At 36.0% G+C, this 20,693-nt stretch overlaps 1 protein-coding gene across 6 annotated transcripts in view; it reads left to right on the top strand.

Moving 5' to 3' along the window:
* Window positions 1–20,693, top strand: part of CCDC171 (coiled-coil domain containing 171) — a 171,735-nt gene that overhangs the window by 101,275 nt on the left and 49,767 nt on the right. For 3 of the 6 annotated variants that reach the window (XM_080573875.1, XM_080573876.1, XM_080573874.1), the window contains exons 21-23: window positions 4,401–4,546; window positions 7,839–7,893; window positions 19,861–19,992. In XM_080573875.1, the coding sequence (XP_080430001.1) occupies window positions 4,401–4,546; window positions 7,839–7,893; window positions 19,861–19,992 (333 nt within the window). Of the gene's footprint in view, window positions 1–4,400; window positions 4,547–7,838; window positions 7,894–19,860; window positions 19,993–20,293; window positions 20,341–20,693 lie in introns of all 6 variants that reach the window. The other 3 variants (XM_080573871.1, XM_080573872.1, XM_080573873.1) reach the window with 2 other exon arrangements.

A 20,693-nucleotide genomic window follows, 5' to 3' on the forward strand; every position in this document is an offset into this window, starting at 1 on the left:
ACTGAAAACTCAAGTTTTAACTTCTGCATTTGGGCAGATTGAATGATTTGATATAGAAGAGAGAGCTAAAAAAAGACAGTAGGCATGTATGCTTTGTATGACCTATGCTTTATGAAAAATGAGACAATGGAGAAGTATATTTTAGCTGATGGATGAACGGATTCTGGCCTAGCTTTGTATTCTTTTTCTGTGGATGGTTATTTGGTATTTACCTAAAACAACTTTACATGTATTCAATGTACAGTTCTTTTAAAAAATAGTATTTTATATCTAGATGGAAAATGCACATACCAAATTTCATCCTGAAGATAAAATCTTTATTTCACAGATCTGTTTATAACACACATACTTCAGTATCTTGTAGTGCTGTGTTCTTGTTTCTGTGTAGTATAGATCAAATTTAGTAAGCAGTTTGATCTGGCTTTGCTGATCTTGGAAAACATGCTCTCAGTATAAATGTGTGCCACATGCTTTGCGTGAATTTAAACTGTATGTCTGTCATCATTCATCTAGAATGATTATCTTTCTTCTTTTGAATAGAGTGGTAAAGAATGGACATGTTGAGCTTTCGTTTCTTTTTGGAACTGGTTTTGAAGAAAAAACAGATTGTTAAAATTATTTTTAGAATTTTCAACTCACCCTATGTACACCCAATTAGATTTTTCTTCAGTGCTATCAGTTACATGCTGTTCTCACCAACAAGTGTTTTATCACTTTGTTTATGGAGAAAAAGAAGCCCAAATCTAAAATATCTCTAGAGGGAACTCCCTTTATGGATGCTGATGAAAACTTAATCGAACTATGAGATTTTGGTGGACTGTAGAGGAAGTGCAGTGAAGTCTGAAGGAGTACCTGAATGCCTAAACATCCGAGTTATATGAATAACTGTCATTTTATGAAATGTCGATAAATTGGAGTTTGGCTTCTAAGTTGTTTCAGAATCACTTATGCTTGAAAGTGAAAGCTCAGCATCTTCGCAAAACTATGTGCAGACATAGTAGGTTTTTAAAACCTCCATCCTTGTTATCATAGTCAGCCTTAACTTTCTAACAATTGTAATTGTCCGCAGGAAACATTTCAAGATAAATGCACTATCAGGTTTTGAAATTTTCTTATTTTTGTAAATACTAAGACCTGGGGAGCAAAATAAGAGCTATATTGTGGATTAAGTGAAATATCTCAAGGCTGTGCTTTTCTGATAACTGAACCTGAAGTGACCTTTCTCAGACACAATTACAGAGCTGTATGTTTTTCCTTTAATTTCATCAGGGGTTTAATTAGTATACAAATAAAACTTCCCTTATCTTCCTTTCTACCTAATTGGCTTGTCTTCGCTTATATATGAAGTATGTGAAAATGGGCTGTAATTAGGGTGACCGTGTTAACCTTTTTTTCTCAAATGTACTGTTGCCTAAAGGCCTCAAGGCCTAAAAACAGTGCTTTGGATTATTGCTTTGCAATCACTATGGCTCTCCCATAGGTTTTCTCATGAGCAGAAGGGCTTTGGGTGCTGCCGGTTCCCACTGCTTAACGGGATCTTCATTCTTCTCCCCACTAAATGTTTATTGATTATCTCACTGCTCCACACTCAGCCTCCAACAACTTAATATCAGGTGACAGTCAGGAGAGTTCTCCAAGTAATTAGAGTGGAGCATTGAGGGAACAATTAGGAGCAGAGTTATTAAACTTGATTTATCCTATTCTCTCCTGAACACTTTCTTGGATATCAGAACATCACACTTTCACAATCTACCCTGGCTGAGAAATTAGTGGCTAACCTGCTGCTTATCATTGTTGCCTTGCTGCCTTGAGGCACACCCTCTTGGTTTCAGTCACTCAGCTGGAAATATTAGAGTCCATAAAGTTTATCAAGGGTTTTAATTAGATCAATCTGCAGAAAGAAAAAAAAAAAAAGAGGCTTAGCAGCCATTACTGTAGAACATTCCATACTGTATTTGAGCAATTTTCAAGGCTTGACTTTAACCCAAAGTAGCAAGGATCTTCAAATGAATGCTGAAATTGTTTTTAGGGAGCTGTTTTGTTTACAATTTGTGTAGGTATTGCAATGTGATTGATAGGAAAAGTCTGAATCCTTTGGAGATTTCTCCAGAGAATGGTGAAAGTTGTCAAAATGATAAAACATTAAGATTTTTGATTTAATCATTTCTTTATTACTTTGTTGTTAGCTACTATGGATTGCTGACCATGCTTCTCCAAGAGTTGGGCTTCATGCTTTCATCCCTGTTATGGCTTCATTAATTGGCCTGTGCTGGCAATTGATGAGCATTATCAATTAGCAGCTCCAATAAGCTTTTGATGCTTAGTGAGTCTCTTCACTATCTCTGGTCAATGACGAAAGCTGTATACTGGAACAGCCTACTCTTTAGTCCTTGTAGGAGCATAGCTATCTAATAAGAGTTAAATAAATATGCATCCCTTCTTACCAGGATGTTCATATTAGCCTGTCTTTCTCTGGTCACTTAGACCACTAGTATTTTGGAGCTAGACTCCAGCTGCTTACATCAAAGTATTAGGAGGATTCTCTTATGCGTAGGCCGGAGCTCAGTCCTGTGACTGCATCTGTAAAACACTTTTTTCAAGCAGATTGGGAAAGTTGGGGTATCCAGAGCGTTGCACCACAGGTGCTCAATAAATTTTCTTTGTCAGAAGATGAGAATATGAATGGGAGGAACATCACTCTGCTTTCATAGCTGTGTTTCCTCAGTACTGACTTAGCCTAATATCAATGAACAGTAAGCACAATAAATAGAAGGCAATGTTCTTTGTTCTTAAACGATAGACAGCTCCTTTTATCCCTGCCAATACATTTCTAGTAATGTGGACATAATTTTTCTGAAATTCCTATCATCCACAAGTTAAGCTGTACAGACAAGATTTTGATAGTCGCTTGTGGCATCAGAGTAATTTCTGAAAGCAATGTTTCTGGTTTTGGGTGTGTGTATGTTAACTGTGGAAGGAAGAGGTCTGTGTTTTAATTTTATTTATCTTTTTTTTTTCCCAGGTAAAAATAGCATATTTAGTCTAAATTCTTGATTTACAGTAGATTTACAGTTGATTTTTACAGTAGTGATTAATTTCAACCTGGATTTTGTAAATTGCCAAACAGAGAGTTCTGGTCGTAGTGCTGTACCTTACAGTATGCTGTTAAAATAACTATTGCTTTTATTATCTTGAGAAATGTTTGTTTTTGTTTCTTTTTTGAATAGGCAATCCACAGATTTCAGTTTGTTTCACAGGATTATATTGCTTGGTGCTGTACCTCTTTATTTTATAGAAATATTGTCTTACGTTTTTTTGAAGTGCTTTTGACTCTTAGATAGGTTTGGAGCTTTTTCAGATTAGTCAAGTTTTCAGTGCCCTGCAAATTTTTATCAGCCTTTTGTATCTACTGAGTAAAATTATGCAGAATATTCTTAAAACATAAGCAGAAACAGATTCCTAAATTTTGAATACAGGGTGCAAGAACACAGGGTGCAAAGGCAACTTTGCAGCCTTCTTTATCTCTTTATATTGCTTTAGAATCTATCAGGAAATTTGCATTTTTAAAAGAATGTTTAGAGACGCCTATTGTATTTTTCCCCCCCAAAAAATAAATACTGTAAGTGAAATGTAACATTTAGCAAAGAATGAAATCACATTATTAATACTGCAGTCTCAAAAACTATTGATTTATCTCAGCTGAAAGAAGTAGTAACTAGCCAGGTTCTGTATTAATTAGTTTGGTGTGCTATTTGTCATCTGTTGGATTAATCTGAATTGATTTAAAGCACATTGTGTTAATTCTAAGCCAGAGAGAAAAATAAAAAATAAAAATACTTTTCATATTGGAAAACTCCTGTTAGCACAGCGAAAGCACTGTAAAGTAGTGATTTAATAAGTATAGCAGCAATGTTGTACTTTGTGCACTAACAGAGAACATTAGTGGTTTTTTTTATTATCTTGAATTGTCTGAATCGTGCATAATGTTTAAGTAAATACAACTTTGTTTATTTCCTTTCATTGTGAATGTTTTTTCTTAATGCTTCTTTTAAATTAAGGCTTGAGAATATTTTGTTCCCTTCAATGCTGTACTCTGGATTCTTTCTACTGTGTTTAGATCTGTTATTTGTAAATATGGTACCTGTAGCATAGTGTATGTACCTGTTCGATCAACACATCACTTTATTGTATAAAACATAATTGTACACAGGCAATGTATTAAAAATTGGGGTGTTGTGAGTTAGTAATGTTTCTGCTGGAGAATTTCTAAAATGGTAGTATGTAATGGTCCAAATCTACTTCACAGTCAGTCTGTTTTCCGCTTTGTTTAATAGCCTATGGCATAAATTGAAGTTAATTATTTGGGCTGACAAGTAACTCTGCTTTCTGTCTGCTTGCAGAGACTCTTCGAGGCAAAGATGGAGCTGAGAAGAAAAGATCAATCTCTGCGTCAGCTCAATAGACTTCTTACCCAGCTGGAGCAGGACAAGCGTCGACTGAAAGAGAGCATCCATGATGCAGAGAGTGCCCTCTGCATGGCAGCGAAGTGAGCGCTGGGACCTTGGGGAGATCACTTAAAACAGACAAAAGATCAATTCTTACTTTCATGCACAGGGTTTTAGCCCTAGCTAATGTAATGCTAGAAAACAAAAGTACATCTGTCTCTCTTTGAAATTCAATGATAGTCTTCTAAAAAGAAAACTGTTAGTTCAACATACTAGATGTATGTTTTCTGTAGTTAGCCCATAAAAGTACTCCAAATTCTGGGTCCTGAAATAGCACAGGCATTTTTGTTTGGCAATTATGTTACTGATTTGACATCTCTTTGGTAGAGCCCTAGCACACTGTTTATTTAGGAAATGACTGCTTGTTTTCTCTATTTCCAGCTCATCTTTTTTATAGAGTGTTACAATGTACTTATAAAACATACAAATACATCAACTAGGTTACAGGTCTTAGCTGCCAAAGTAGTTGAAACCCATTTTGAACTTGGTATTACCAGTGGAACAGGGTAGATCTTTCACCTGATTTCAGAGTTTTGGTATTCCATTGACTTTTACAAGATTATTTCTAACCTCTGTAGTGGGTTTACGTGGCAAGGTTTTGGTAGCAAGGGGCTGTAATGGTGGCTTTTGTGAGAATGATCTAGAAGCTGCCCCATGTTAGGTAAGGGCCCCGCTGCTGACCAGAGCTGAGCCAATAAGTGATGTTGTTTTGTGCCTCTGTGAGAGCAGATTTAAGACAGGGAAAAAAAAAAACACACTGCGCCACACAGCAGCTGGGAGAGTGAGAGGAGTGAGGAACAGACCTGCAGGCGCCAAGGTCAGTGAAGAAGGAGGGGGAGAGGTGCTACAGGCGCCGGAGCAGAAGTCCCCTGCGGCCTGTGGTGAGGACCATGGTGAAGCAGGCTGTCCCCCTGCAGCCCATGGAGTACCACGGTGGAGCAGGGTTCCAAGCTGCAGCCCGTGGAGGAGACCACGGTGGAGCAGGTGGACCTGCACCGGCGGAGGCTGCAGCCTGTGGAAGACTCCTGCTGGAGCAGATTCCGGGCTGGAGCTGCAGCCCGTGGAGAGGAGCCCACGCAGGAGCAGGTGACCTGGCAGGAGCTGCTGCCCGTGGGGGACCCAGGTTGGAGCAGTTTGCTCCTGAGGGATGGACCCCGTGGTACGGACCCATATCTGGAGCAGTTCTTGAAGAGCTGCTGCCTGTGGGCAGCCCACGCCGGATCAGTTCACCAAGGACTGCATCCCGTGGGAGGGACCCCACAGCACAGGGGACAAGAGTGACCGAGAAGGAGCGGTGGAGAAGAAGTGCTATAGACTGACCATAAACCCCGTTCCCCCGTTCCCCTGCACCACTTGGGGGGAGGAGGTGGAAGAGGGTGGATGGGGGGGAAGGCGCTTCTGGTTTCTTACCTTTGTTTCTATCTTCTCTAGCTTGTTAGTAATAGGCAATAAATCTTACTATCTCCCTATGCTGAGTCTGTTTTGCTCATCACGATAATTACTGTGCGATATCCTCGTCCTTATCTCAACCGTTGAGCCCTTTTCACCGTATTTTCTTCCCGTTCCTCTTTGAGGAGGGGGAGTGAGAGAGCGGTTGTGGTGGAGCTTGGCCACTCACTCGAGTAAAATCACCACAACCTCTTAGAATCATGAAGACATATAAGAAGATAACATTTAAACATTCAAAATTTTCATTATACGTGAGATACGTTTGACTTCTGAAAAACAACAGCTTAGAAGCTTTAAGTGTTTTATGCACAAGTAAAAACGATTATAATAGTTTTCAGTGAAATGTTTAACAATGTAATGAAAATTACAAATGTTATTTAGTATGAGTGTATTAAAGTAGATGTGACCCGAAGAAGGATTTGTTCGTAAAAGGTTGCCCCTTTTCACCTGGCCTCAACCTATTTTATGTATTTTACTAAGGAGCATTCATAACATATTAAATTCAGTAATTTTTTTTTGATCAATTTTAAAACTGTTTTATTGCTGTATATAGCAGTTGAAAAAGAAAAAAAATAGATTCATTTTGAAAACTTTTTTTCTAGATGCTGTAAACAAATATCAGAATTTTATTTAAAGATGTTATTTAACTATTCCCAAAAAGCAAGATAATAAGTCAACCACAGTCACAGGGCTTTTTGTTACCTGTGGATCACCTGTTAACCTAGGTCCAAAATTCCATCTAAAGGTCTTTTAGGATAAACACCTGAGAATATTCAAGGAACAATCTGACTTCCATATCATTAACTAACTTAAAAATTAATGCTTTTGGACTGGCTCGCTAGAACTGATTTTACACAGACAAAAAGCAGTTGCTACATAAGTGAGGCAAATGGAGTAGGAAAAGCGTGTCCCTGGCAATCCAATTGAAAGAAGAACCTGAAGATCCTGAAAAGACAAAAATCTACATGACAGCTTTAATAAGAGTGTGATAGCCAATCATATTTTTCTATCCACCTTTCCTTTTTGGCTGTTTGTATAATATGAATCAAGAAAATGAGGAAGCAGCAGTCCTTCTAGGCAGAACACCACCATGTTTTGTAATTCAGCTTTAGGATCTGTGAAAGCTAGAACAAAGAGTTCACATAGCTGGCAAGGTAACTGTCTGCCCTAGAATACTCAGGTATCAGCTTGCTTGGCATAAATTCCATTTGATTTCCTGTTGTGTTTTGATGGTCACTGTGGCCCACTCTCCTTAGTGTTGTGCAACTGTAATTACATTTCTGTAAATGGAAGATGAGACCAAGGTTATTTATGGCAGCATAACTATTCAAAGCTGTCTGTCTTAATGAAGCCCTGGTCTACAAAAAGGCATGAGTAGTATTGCATTCTCTGAACTTCTGTTTCATAAAAATAGGATCCTTGACTGGACTTCTGTTTGAAAAGTCCACTGGAACACATAAGGGAATGTTCAGGTTTATAGAAGACAGTTTTCTTTGTGTACAAAGAAGACTTCATGAAAAACATAGTCTGTCAGTATTCTCCAGTATAAGAATGTAATCTCAACCCACTAGAGCCTGGAGTCCATTCAGCGTGCCTTTTCTTATCCAGGATTGCAGATTTCCTCTCCAGGAATACAGTGATTGTTCATTGGTATAAATACACCTTGATATATACATATATATTGAAATGCCCTTAAATATTAGTTTAAAAGTTTGCTCACAATAGATGCATCTTCCATATGTAAATATGCTGCATATTGTCCATGAACTATTTTTGTAATGTTTGCACTGGAAATAAAAAAGGAGAAAGACAAACATAGTAGTAATTTGTACATCAGTAGAGCTTCAGTTTTATTAATTACTTTGTTTTTTGTTCTTACAATAGACACAAAGAATTGATCGTTAGTCAGATGAAATCTGTGGAAGCCACTCTTAATAAGGTAAGAATTTGAAGTGTTCTGTCTGTGTTTCATATACAGTCACATAAAGCTTTTAAAACTGCTTGTTCTCAGGGAAGAAGGAGGGTAGAAGTTGAAAAACAACTTCCTTTCAATGGCATGTAAGTTTTCACCTTCAACTTTTCTTAGCTTGAAAAAGTATTCAGTTTTAGCAAGATAAATTAGAATTACGTAGTATATGGACTTATTTTTAATATATAACTTATTATGTAGTTATTATCATTATGTAATTCACTTTCCTTCTCTCCATCACTGAGCACTATTTCTGTTTAACTAAGTGAAGAATATTGATCTTTCAAATAATTCAGAATTGCTGCTGATTTATCTCTACTGAGTCAGGTGGAGTTCATCAAATGTGGCCACATACATGGTGCTCATAAGACATTCGGTGCTGTGCATGCTACCTTAATCTTTGATACATAATAAAATAAGGAAAAGATGGTGCATATTAACGAAAAACGTTAGTAATAATTTCTTCTAACACCTTTTAAAATTGAATTATAATCTAAATTTTTCTCTTGGACCTGTATTATTTTACTCTGGTATAGTATTCTTTGAAGGTTCAACAAAGCTGAATATGTAATTATTTGGAAGACAGAGCTGTTTTCAGTCCAGATCAACACAGAGCAAAAAAAAAGAGTTTTATTACCTTGGAGTGTTCATTTCCCTTATCACATCTTGAATTCCCAGCAACACGGGAATCTATTCCTTATTTTAGTTTCTATGTCCACCAAAACTGCCGTTAATTTAATTTTCAGATACCCTTTTCTAGCTTTTCTTTCCATTAATGTTCACAAAAAGTGACAATACCTAAACTGCTTTTGTGTTTTAGCTGCAGCAAACCATGCTGAAAGGTAATTTTTTCCTTTTTGTCCCCATACTCTTTTAAGTTTGGGAAATCTATGTAATGCAGAAAGTGCTGTGTTTTTACACTGACATGTACATGTAGTGTTGTTGGCCTTGAGAATTTATTATTCTGGATATTATTTATTATTCTGGATTTTGAAAGCAGAGCATTGAAATGTTTGGGGCAACGTTATAGGAAGTTTGCATACTTAGTAATGTTTTTCATGATGCAGTGAATGGATAAAGAAACTGTCATTTTTCTTTGAGAATTTTAGTTACCACATATGCTTTTTTATTTCTTGATGCTTGTTAGAACTGCATGCAGTTAGGCCCAAATAGCTAATTACTGAATAGCGGAGTAATTTATCCTTTCTGGTTTGTCAACCTAAAGAATGAAGAAAACATAAGAATTAGAAATGTCAGGATGATCTTTGCAGCAGGAAATAAAAGAATTGATTGTAAATCATTTATAATTTGACATATTATTTCTTCTTGAAGAACAAAGGGAAAATATTGATCTTTGTTTGGGAAATATCTGAAATGTAGACCTGACATCATAATAGTATCTAATTATCTACCATTAATGAGCATGGCTTATGTGTAGACTATCAAGTTTACATTGTTGCTCTATGAGAACTTGATCAAGTAGATGAAATACTAGTAGAGGAACAACAAGCCTTTCTTTTTTCCCCATGGAAATTCTGTGAATTGAATTGTTTTCCAAAAAGGTATCAAAAGAAAAGGGATAAAGTTCTGAATCATCTGGAGCTGAAAAAGTATTTCTATTAGCTGCAAATATATTTATGGGAGTTCGACACTGAACATTGTGGTATTTCTACATTGATGTATTCATGAGCAAATATCCACAAAATTGCACTGCATCACCTGCAGGATCTGTGTTATCAATGCATAATACTAAATTTTTGCCTGTAGAGCTCAGAGGGATTTTACAGACATCCACAGAAATCTTACTTAGTCTAGAGGGTGTACACCGACATCCATTAAGGCAACCTCATTCTTTCCTGTACTGTATATAGCCACTACAAGAATTCCAGAAGGCAGCAGTGTAGGTGCCAGGTCATCTGCCTTTGAATAAACTTGTAACTTAAACTAAACAAAGCAGGAGTGGGTCTTAAGGGTCTCTGTGCATGGTTTTAATACAGCTCTAGATGAGGGATCATTTACAATATTTACTGCCCCCCTGTGACTGGATGGAAAATCTGGTATCATACATTTGGCTTTGTCAACAAATTCTTGGGTTTGCTTGAGCCTGCTAAAGGCTCTGATGCTTATAATGATTCTTCTAAGACTGTTCCAGAGCTGCCATCTGAAAAGACTGGTTTTTTTTTTTTAAAATCATCATGATATTTGTGAAGCAGAGACATTGAAGAATCTGAGCATTTGCTATCATAAGAGAGAGAATAATTTTAGCAACTAGTTCCATATCCTTTTTAACCTGTAAGATATGCTTTAGAAGCTTAATTTTTGCCTTAATCCCAGTGTTGACATGGTAGCTATCTTCATCTGACACATGGAGCTGGTTTATTTGCACTATTAGACTATTAAACTATTGCTGGTTTATTTGCATTATTAGAATTCTCGCGATACCATTAAAATCAGAGAAGTTTTTTTTTTTATGTCTTTCCAAATTTACAAAACAAAACAAAAACAATAAATAAAAAAAAAACACTGGGGCAAACAAGGGACCTTAAGAGGATTTTGTTCTGGTTCAGTTTTATTCTCATAATACTAAAGATGACCAAAAGGTACTAGCTGATTTTTTGAAAATTTTGGTTTGGAAAACATGTCTTTTTTTCACTAGAATCTCTTAAATTGCTTTAAGCTGAAAAGCTGAGCAAAATAGAACACAGATTTAAACACTGGCTACTGAGAGAACTCGTGTCTGTAACTTGACAAATTCCCTTAAAAAAAATTATAAGAAAGGAAAATGGCAAGCAGTGAATTTTTACTGGAAGTGTTCTTAGAAGAAAATTCATCTGCTTGAAGTTCAAACACAGATTTTCTCAGAGTTGTCATCAAAAGAAAAAAAAGTGTTTTGTTTTAATACCCATCTCCAGTCCTTTTTATGCATGAAAAATAAATGATTTCTGGCAGCTTTCTTCTCAAAAAACAATGGTGAGAAGTGATTTTTTTTTAATAAATGTACACATTATGCTTTTTGATTATTTCATTATTAGCTTCTTCTCTACTTCTTCCTATGAATATCATCTTTGCTTAAAACACAGTAAAGGACATTAGATTTGTTAATTTTATACAATTAGATTCTTTAACATACGTAGTTAATGACTTGTTAGTCATGGTAGTCCAATCAGTGGAAGAAATCATTTAATGCTATCTCTGCTAAAATCTTCAGCCTTCCCTTTGTATTGCTTCTCAGTTTGAGTGTCTGTGGTGGCTTACTCTTGGCTAGCAGCCAGACACCCACCCAGCCATGCAGGCTTTCTCTCCCCCTGGGGTGAGAAAGCTTGCGGGTCAAGATAAAGGCAGAGAGATTGCTTACTACTTACCATCACAGGCAAAAGGGTTGTCTTGGGGAAAATTAATCTATTAATTAAAATAGATTTGGGTAGTGGAAAAAAAATGGAGACAAAAAATTAAAGGCACGCCATGCTCACTACCTTTCCCTTGAATTGTCAGGTTCAAGTTCATTTCACTCTCAGCTGCTCAACCCCTGCCCTGAGGCACAGGGGCGGTGGAGCTGGGAGCTGTGGTTAGTCCGTAACAGTTCTGTGCTGCTTCTTGCTCCTCACACTTTTCCCTAGCTTCAGTGTGTGTTTCCTCTCCATGGACTGCAGTCCTTCAGGAAAGGCATGGTTCATCACGGGCTCTTCATGGGCAGCGGTTCTGTCATCAAATATCTGCCTGCTCTGGTGTGTCCTGCAGTGGCTGCAGCATGGACATCTGCTCCAGTGTGTTCCGCCAAGGACTACAGGTGGATGGAGCCTGCTTCACCGTGGCGTTCTCCATAGGCTGCTGGGGAATCTGCCTTGGTGCCTGGAGCACTTCCTCCCCATCCTTCAGTGACCGTGGTGGTTGCACTGCTGTTTTGTTCTTGTTTTCTTTACTCTCCCTATGCCTGTGTGGTGCTCTTTGCTCTTTCCTGAATACATCTCAGCAAAGGTGCCACCGTCTTGGCTGCTGGACTCAGCCATGCTTGGCGGTAGGGCCATTGGAGTAGGCTGGATGTGGCAGTGTCCAGGACTGGACACCCACAAACTCTTCCACAGAGGTATCCCCCTGCAGCCCTCCCCACTGCTGCTAACACCTTGACAGCTACTCTTCATACAGGGCTGTAATTCCCTTTTCTTCAGGCTCCCTAAATCCTTCTTCTCTAAATTTCTGTCTGTGCAAAACACTGTCATGGGAAGTCATCCCAGTGAGTCAGCCTGTACAGAGCCAGGGAATTGTTTGTGTTTCCCCTTGTACTCTTAACTGTTAAGGTCTTGACGAGCTTTATGGGCAGGCAAAGTTTTCAGTCTGCCCAAAACACCAGATGCTTAGGATTTGGCCATTTTAGCAGGTTAATAAAATACCATGTCTTCTCAAGCTTAGACTGTTACCGCTATCCTATGTGAGATTGATGAACTGTGATAATGAGTTGGTAAAAGAAAAAAACAAAAAAAAAACCAAAACAAACAAACAAAAAAACTCCAAAATATTTTTCCCAATACCTGCTTGCAGCCCACGCGCTCTGACATTTTGGCACCGTTCAGGGATCAAAGCACCTATCCAGTGTGTTCTTTTCCTTTTGGGACCTGGTTAGTAAATTCCTTTTCGTTCTCTTCTGTAATGCACTTTGTTTCTGCTGATTGAAATTCATATGCCAGTTGGCAGAAGTGCTTCCACGCAGTCACTGTGTTGTGTTGCCTCACTGCTGCTTTCCTCTCACCCCTGTTGTCTTCTTTGAGATGTCTATAAAATGGCTGTGCATGAGATTTGGGCCCCACAGTGCAATCAGTTTGAAAAAAAAAAAAAAAAGAATGCTATACAGTCCATTCTGTTATCCTTGTAAAATACAAAGACAAAATCATCTTTCTTTATCCAAAAGTATGATGTATTAAAAAATAAAGGATAAGAGACAGTTGGAGGTGAGGTGAAATGTTGAAACACTTGAGAATTAGTGACATGGTAGCATTAGGTTGCCATTTTTGATGTGGTTCATAGCAATAAAATACATCTCCTTATGATGGTTGTTTTATAGCCTCTAAGAAATTCATTTATAGAAGTTTTAAGTCCATATATACATGTGTACATCAGTGATAACACTCATAAATAGCATTAATTGTTAGTTTCAGCAAGAAGACCACAAATTGATTAGGCCTTGAAAAAAATGAAACAGTTATGGGCCTAAAGCTGGCTTCCACAATCAGGCTGAATAGATGTTGCCCAGTACTTCTAGATACCATTTAGATGCCTTTAGCCCCATTTTTTCTGAGTTAACTGGGGTCTTTAAGTGTCTACCATTATTATTTAGGTATCTCTATAAAGATTTAAAAACTTTTTTTGAGATCTAAATTTGATTTTTTTTCCCCTAGCCTAATTTTATTCCCTGAGCTGGTTCTTCTAATGTGTTTAGATACATTAGCAGAGTGAAGCATGCTTGTATGTTTTTGTGTGTTCAGGGTCTGTTTATCACTGTGGATGTCAGTTGTCAAAAAGGCATGTTGTATCACAAGCCTATTGAACCAGTGGTATGTATTCATGCAATAAAATCACAAAGAAAACCCAACTAGAATATTAAAACTCTGAAGATTGCTCTAGAAAGTTTATAGTAGGAAACTAGCTATTATTTTCCCATGACAAGCAAAAAAAAAAAAAAAAAAACACAAAAAAACAATAAAAAGATGAATTTTTCTTCTCCATCTCAAATTAACACCTTTTCGTATAAATGTTTTATGAATTACTTTTGTTCCCCCTCCCTAGTAATCTGACTTACTTGATCCTTGTTCCTAAAGATCAGTTGTGCAGGACATACAGGTGTTAGCACAGCTGGCTTGCTGATGACAACTCTGTCCATATAGCTGTCTAGTGTGTCATCACTCATATTGTTCAGTGTCATTCTGACCTAGCCAAGCTAAAAATGGTACTCCAGCTCAAGAGGGATTTAAAATCCTTGACAAACTAAAGATAAGACATTGTCGAATGTCATATCTATGTGCTTAACTGTTTTCACTTTCAACATATCTAAATAACTAATTTCAAGGCATATTTGTCTTCATTTTTTTTCCCTTTTTTCACCCCCTTTTTTCTTTTTTGAAGGCTGAATAGGCTGAATACTTTTGTGTAGTTTGCCTTTAGTAAGGGAAAATCCTTGTTTGGAGAATTGTTGAATTACTGAATACATTAACTGTTATTTTCTCCAAACGTAGGTTCATTTTCAGCCCAAGGTCATTGCAAATCTATTCATAGGGGATGTATTATAGTGCACATCCTGCAACTATAGCGAAGCTTAGGTGCAGTGGTCAATGTTTGCAAAAAACAACTCTGGATCAAATTAACATCTTGCTCAACAGAGCATGTAGTGTCTGTGTGTAGTAATATGAGATAGCTTGAATTAAACTTCTAGGTAAGCTTTGGATGGGATTTTTCTATGCTGAAAATTAATTTCCAGAATCTTGACTGGAATTTCAGAGGGCAAAACAACAACAACAACAAAACTAGCATATCCAAAACATTAGTTTTAAGGTGCATGTCCTTACACACGTGGTGGTTTTGTGGTAATTAGTGTTCTTTTAAACACCACCTATGAAAGGACTTGAATTATAATTAAATACAGGTTTGCATGGCAGTAATCAAAAAGGGGACCAAGTAAATCTGTATGCTAATACAGAAATTTGTAGTAGATTTTAATTAAGTGGTCTATCTAATTAGATTAATGTATGGCTACCTGTAGCAGGATATGTACAGATGCTGTCCAAATCTTCCACTATCAATGGTTGGACACTTGGAACTGGGGATGTATTTCTTCTTTTGATGAAAAACTATACAACAATCTGTTGATCTTTAATAAGTACTCAAACCTAACTCTGTTGGACATTTAAGTAGTACCATGTAGCCCTTTCCCTTGTACGTGACACTGTTTTGTCTCACAGAGGCATGTTGTGATTTGCTATGGGTTGGCCTTATTAAAAAATATATATTTATATATATGTGTATATATATATATTTTGTTTGTTTGTTTTTTACATCAAGTCCTTGATTTTGATATATTTGATTTAAAGTGCCTTGAGTTTAAGCAGCACAGTGTTGTTACAGGCAGTGTCTTGGCTTCTGGAGTGATCCTTAATTCCTGAAACATGCTCATGGATAAGGATGTTTCATGGATGTGTATCCATATATACAGTATTAAAACATATTTTTATATATTTTATATATATTTTACCATGAAAGATCATATTTGCAACAGCAACTTGCACGTCCTTGTTTTCTGCAGTATGACCTGCATTATACATGCTGCCCAGGAGGTATGGACGTTATGCAGCTAAACCAGCCATGTATTTGAAAGACTGTGGCTAAGACTTAGATGTGGTTTGTTTTCTAACTGTCTCCTTGCTTTAAAAAATATATATTCTAAAAACATTTTTGTTAATTATATGTCACATGTGGAGTACATAGCCGTGGTAGAAGCCATTTTGTTGGCACTCTTTTAGAATGATTTGCATACATATTTGTAGCTTCTGTTGTCTTAGCAACATGGTCATCTCAAAGTCAAGAAGTCTGAATTGTTGTTTGTCATTCACTATCACCATATCACTGTAGTTTTTTGTAGTGTTTAAATTGCAGATAATATGCTATTAGCATAATAATAGGAAATGGAAGCGCAGTAAGTCCAAAGGTCTTCACTTTCTGAGAACTATTTTTTATTTATAATTGGTGAACTTTTAACTTATAAAAGGTTCTGCTGTATTGCTTACCTTGCGAAATTTATATCCAGGTATTTTCTGTTCAACATGAGAAAACGGTGAATTAGGTCTAAAATGAGAGATTAAAATCGCTGGTTTGTTGTACCAGTCAGACCATAACAGGGCAATGCATTAGGGAGGGGTAAGCTCATCTTGACACCTTTCACAGCTTGCTAGCATTTTGTACTGTGTCTCTGTTGGCATAACTAGACATACTAGCTCAAAGTGTACACAGGCAAAACAAAGAAGTGAGCACAGAAGTAGTCTGCAGAAGAAATTATTTCTACCTCTGATCAGCAGAGGATTTTTAACATCATTGTTGGACATGTAGAATTAGTTCATCAAATTCTACACCTTTGATTCAGTCAATAATGTAACTTCAGTTTATTATTCAGTTTCAGCTTTGATCTGAATTCATCAGTACTTTATTGATTTTAAATTGAGTGCCTATGGTGCTGTATTCTGTGTTGCTTTCTTAATTAATTAAAAAGTTAAACACTGTCATAAGTCACTTTGCTCCTTTGTTTTAAAATGTTTTGAGCACTGTAGACTTGTTTGAATCCATTTGTGATTTTTCCCATTTTCACCCAGTATTCATATAAGCCTAAACTGAAAAATCTAATGGTCATACCTAGCAGCCCACTGTCATAGTACTTACTATACTCCATATAAAATAACTTTTGTAACTTCTCATTGTCCCAGCCAAAAATGTATTTAACAAAACTAAGAATAGCCAAAACCTTTGCAAGCATTGCATGTAGATAGATTTATACATGTTTCCTCTATATTCATTTTTGAGTATAGGGAAGTGGAACTGGTTTTAGAAATTCTTCATCCTTGCAATAGGCCTGATTAGTTTTTTTAGATTATAAGTCTCAAGCCTAAGAGCACTTTCAGATAAAATGTTCTTGCTTTAGATTTCATGACAAGAAAAAAAAAGTGTCGTTAAGTGCAAAAGAGCTTTGAAACTTGCTTCATAAAGCCTAACTACTGTATGGAATAGTTTTTCTTCCTGACAACTGGCAAAGAAAATGTTTTTTTGTTTGTTTGGTTAGTCTTTTATATAAAAATTACCTTACCCTAACAGTTTTACCTTTGCCTGATAGTTCTATAATGTATGTAAATACTATATTTATTTTCTTAGCGAATAACAAATCAATCACAATCTCCCAACTCCTGAATTTATATTTTTAGCTTTCAAAAAGTAAATAGCATAGAAGTGATGAAAATAGTTATTAACTAAGATAACCTATATATATGGACTATCCATGTGGGCACGGCCTTTACAACTTTACATTCCTTGAATAAGGTAGCCAAGTGGAAGACTGTTTCCACTTTTAGCGAAGCCATGTAATGATTTTTGCACAGCCTGTATTCAGTCTTTTGTTCTTGTTATTTTTCCGGAACCTTTGTGAGTATTTTTCAAAAGAAAGCTCTAGCTTTCAAAGGAAAAGGTCTAGCTTCATTTTCTGTTTCTCAGCATGTGTATTCATACTGAGATTTACTCTTTACTACCTATTTACAAACACAAAAAAGTTTTGTTTTTTTTTAATTCTTTTTTAATTGTGGAGCTCCTTTTCAAAAATCATGCTCTTTAATGAACTAATATGTACTTCTCTGATGCTGTGGTATTAATTACATATGCTTACCTCAATTCAGCCATTTAAAAAAATGTCTTTTGTATTTTATTGTTCATTGAGTGTCAGGCCCCAATACTAAAATGGAGAGTTTGAAACTAATAGGGTTAAAAGGACATCCACTGTCTGTATTGTGTGTGTATTATACCTCCATTGCTTATACATTGTTTTTTTTCCCCCTAGTATTAGCAATCTGCTTTTGTACTTTGACATAGGGATTTCCCTTGTGAATATTGTCACAGAAAAAAGAGAATTATCAATATCGCAGTTAAACTTGACTTTCAAAGCTAATAGTATCTCATTTGGGGGCTCAAATTTAATAAATTTTCTTTGATTCTGGGTGAGTTTTTAAACATCAAACAATGAATTGGCCAGGGTGCAGTAAAATATTTAGATCTATTGACTACGGTTCAGAAGGGTAGAAGGCAAAACACTGGTGGTTTGATGTTGATAAATTCTTAGTACCTTAATCCACATTAATGTTTTCTTTTATCTATGTGCATACTGGCAGCAAAGAAACTGAAATGTGGTGTTATATATATAGATAGATAGATAGATGTAAATCAAGTGTATGTATGTGTGAGTTTATATAAATATATATATATATATGTATTTAAAGTAATGCATTTTGTTATATTCAGCAAGGTTAACATCTGACCGGAATTACACATGCTGACAGAACACTCTAGAGAGTATGTTTGTTCCACAGGACTGTATATCCTGAACCTGGTGCACTATGTGTGCAAAAAATGTGTAGAGGACCTTTCCTGTTATAAAAATTGCATCATAGTGCATATGTTTGGCAGCCACAGGTATTGACAGGAATTCTTTAGGTCAACTTGGGAAATGTAGGGCTCCCTATTCCCATAGAACAGAGAAACGAATAAAATAAAATCTTTTCTTTTTTGTATCAGTAGATTTACACATGCATGCTTCTTTCATTCAGAGCAGATTTCAAAGCCTGCAATACTATTTGAAATATGTTCACTCATCAACATTTTACAAAAATTTAATTTTGTAAGTTACTACAAAAAAGTAATGTGGAATTTAAAATGAATGAGAGTTAATTAATGGTGAGTTCTTTCAAGCAAGGGAGGCTCTGAAAAACTGAAATTTATCTTAAATACTATTTAGTAAATGATTTATATACTGATATATACGTATTTAGTTTATGTTTAGTATATGTTTTAATATCAGAATGTCTATTGTTGTGAAAGAGTCAATTATTTTTTGCAGTACTAGCTATTATTACTCACCAGATACAATCTATGCCACATGAATATATTTCATCTTTTCATTTATAGTAATGTATATTTGTATGCATGCATGTCTTTCTGTATTAGAATCATACCTGACTACTGGGATCTTTTGAAGGTGGACATGATAATTTTTATATTAAATACAATGAAAAATGTTTGTGGCAGTATATGGTGTGATGATATATATGAGTGATGTGTTCATGGAAGTTATGTCTTAGATAGGATCTATTTCACATCCATGCTGATAGCCTAATTACATTTTGTAGTATATGGAAAAATGTGCATATTAAATAAATAAATAAAAAAAAAGTCTCTTGTGCAAGACTATTAAGTCTGGTTGTTTGTAAAGAGAAGAGCGTTAATCGCTTTACATTGCTCAGTTTTTACCTACGTATTTTTGTCACTCTGGTCTCCAAACTGAAAACAGTTTCTCTCGTAGTCAGTAGGTGGCACTGTGACATCAACTGCTTTTGGTTATGTTTGTGGCCATATGTAGAAATCACGTTGATAGTATTTGGGGTTTTTGTTTTATCCTTTCGTTTCAGACTGCCTGCAAAACTAAATAAATAAATATCAAACTGTTTGAATTTTGTACAAATTGTAGTATTTCCCACCCCTGAAATGTCACAGTTAGGAACTGTATAAAAGTGGATTAAAAGCAGTTAGTGCAGTATTTTTTATATAGTCCACAATATGAAAACTAGTAGTAGTAGATTTTTTTTTCTCCTTCTGTTAATTGCAGTGCTACAGGTTGTTTTTTGTTTGTTTGTTTTGTTTGAGGATTTTTCGATGTAATCAGGGCTCTAAATGAATTAATATTAAATGAACCTAATTGTGAAGGAATGATATGATCTCCACACAGTAGGCAGAACTCACATAAGAGTTTATTATTTGTATGATTGCATGAACTTTTAAATTTCGTAGCTGGTGGTTTTTTGTTTTTTTTTTTTTTGAGTCAGAAGTACAATTGCTGTTTCTTTTCTTACAAGGTTTTTACAGGGGATAGGTCTGTAAAATGTATATATCAGGTGGGCTTGTGAGCCCTTAGTGTCTTTCCTTCTAATTTCAGACTAGGGGAAGATGCTTTTTCTTCTTAACATTCTCTCCCAGCACTCTGAATTAGAGATTTATTTGCAACGAAAAATCAATTAGTCCTAAATTTATTCATGGATTTCAGGTCCAGCGATCAATGCAAGTCCACTCAGTGGGCTCAAGGGGACCCAGTTCATCCCAGTTAATGTGTCTGAAGGGGAATTACCATTGATGCTGTTTTTTTCCCTTTAGGTCAGAGATCAGACCTTGCTGTCACAGACTGCGGCAACCAGGAATGACTTCACCCTGCAGCTACCCAAACTGCACCTAGGGACCTTTGCAGTGGAAGGGCTGAAGGGCGGGCCAGAGGTTGTAGCATTTCAGGTTAGAGTCTAAAACAATCCTGTTTCTTCTTTCCCTTTTTTTTTTTTGCATCTGAGATAGAATGAGAAGCTGGGCTGCTTAGAATGTGTGGAGAACAAAACTATTGCAGTCAACAGTTGAAAGAGAAATAATTTCCATATATGCTCTTGAATATCGTATTTCAGAGGTGATGTGAACTTTTAATTTTGCAGTTATAATGTTAAATAACTGGCAGGAATATGACTGTTGAAAATTCAAATATTATCTTTGAAAAATAATACCAGTTTATTCTACTATTTTTTTTTTCTTCTTCTTGATTTAGGTAATGCAAAGTAGGAAAACAAACACAGCATTTTTATGCTTCTTCTGGTTAGTATCACACTTACAGTTTTAGTAGTAGTAGTGATTTTTGAGCATTCCTTATTTAAAATAAACCACTATTAGAATTATTCAAATATAGAAGCTGTTTTCTTCATGTAGGCTTAAACATTTGTATGATTAAAAATACTAATTTGGTAAAGAGGGAACAATGGGCAACAAAGATAAATGAACTAAAAGATGTACATATTCGCAACTCTGAAAACGGATTTTGTGTAATGTCTTATTTTTTTTCAAAGTTTGTTGTGTCATCTTATACATAAACTACCCCTTAGTCCCTGTAGCTCTGCAGAATAACTATATTTTTTGTGTTACATTATTGCTAAAGGCAGAACATTTAGTTT

This window comes from Anser brachyrhynchus (genome assembly GCF_964034855.1).
Source record: "Anser brachyrhynchus genome assembly, chromosome: Z".
In the NCBI taxonomy this organism is placed as follows: Eukaryota; Metazoa; Chordata; class Aves; order Anseriformes; family Anatidae; genus Anser; species Anser brachyrhynchus.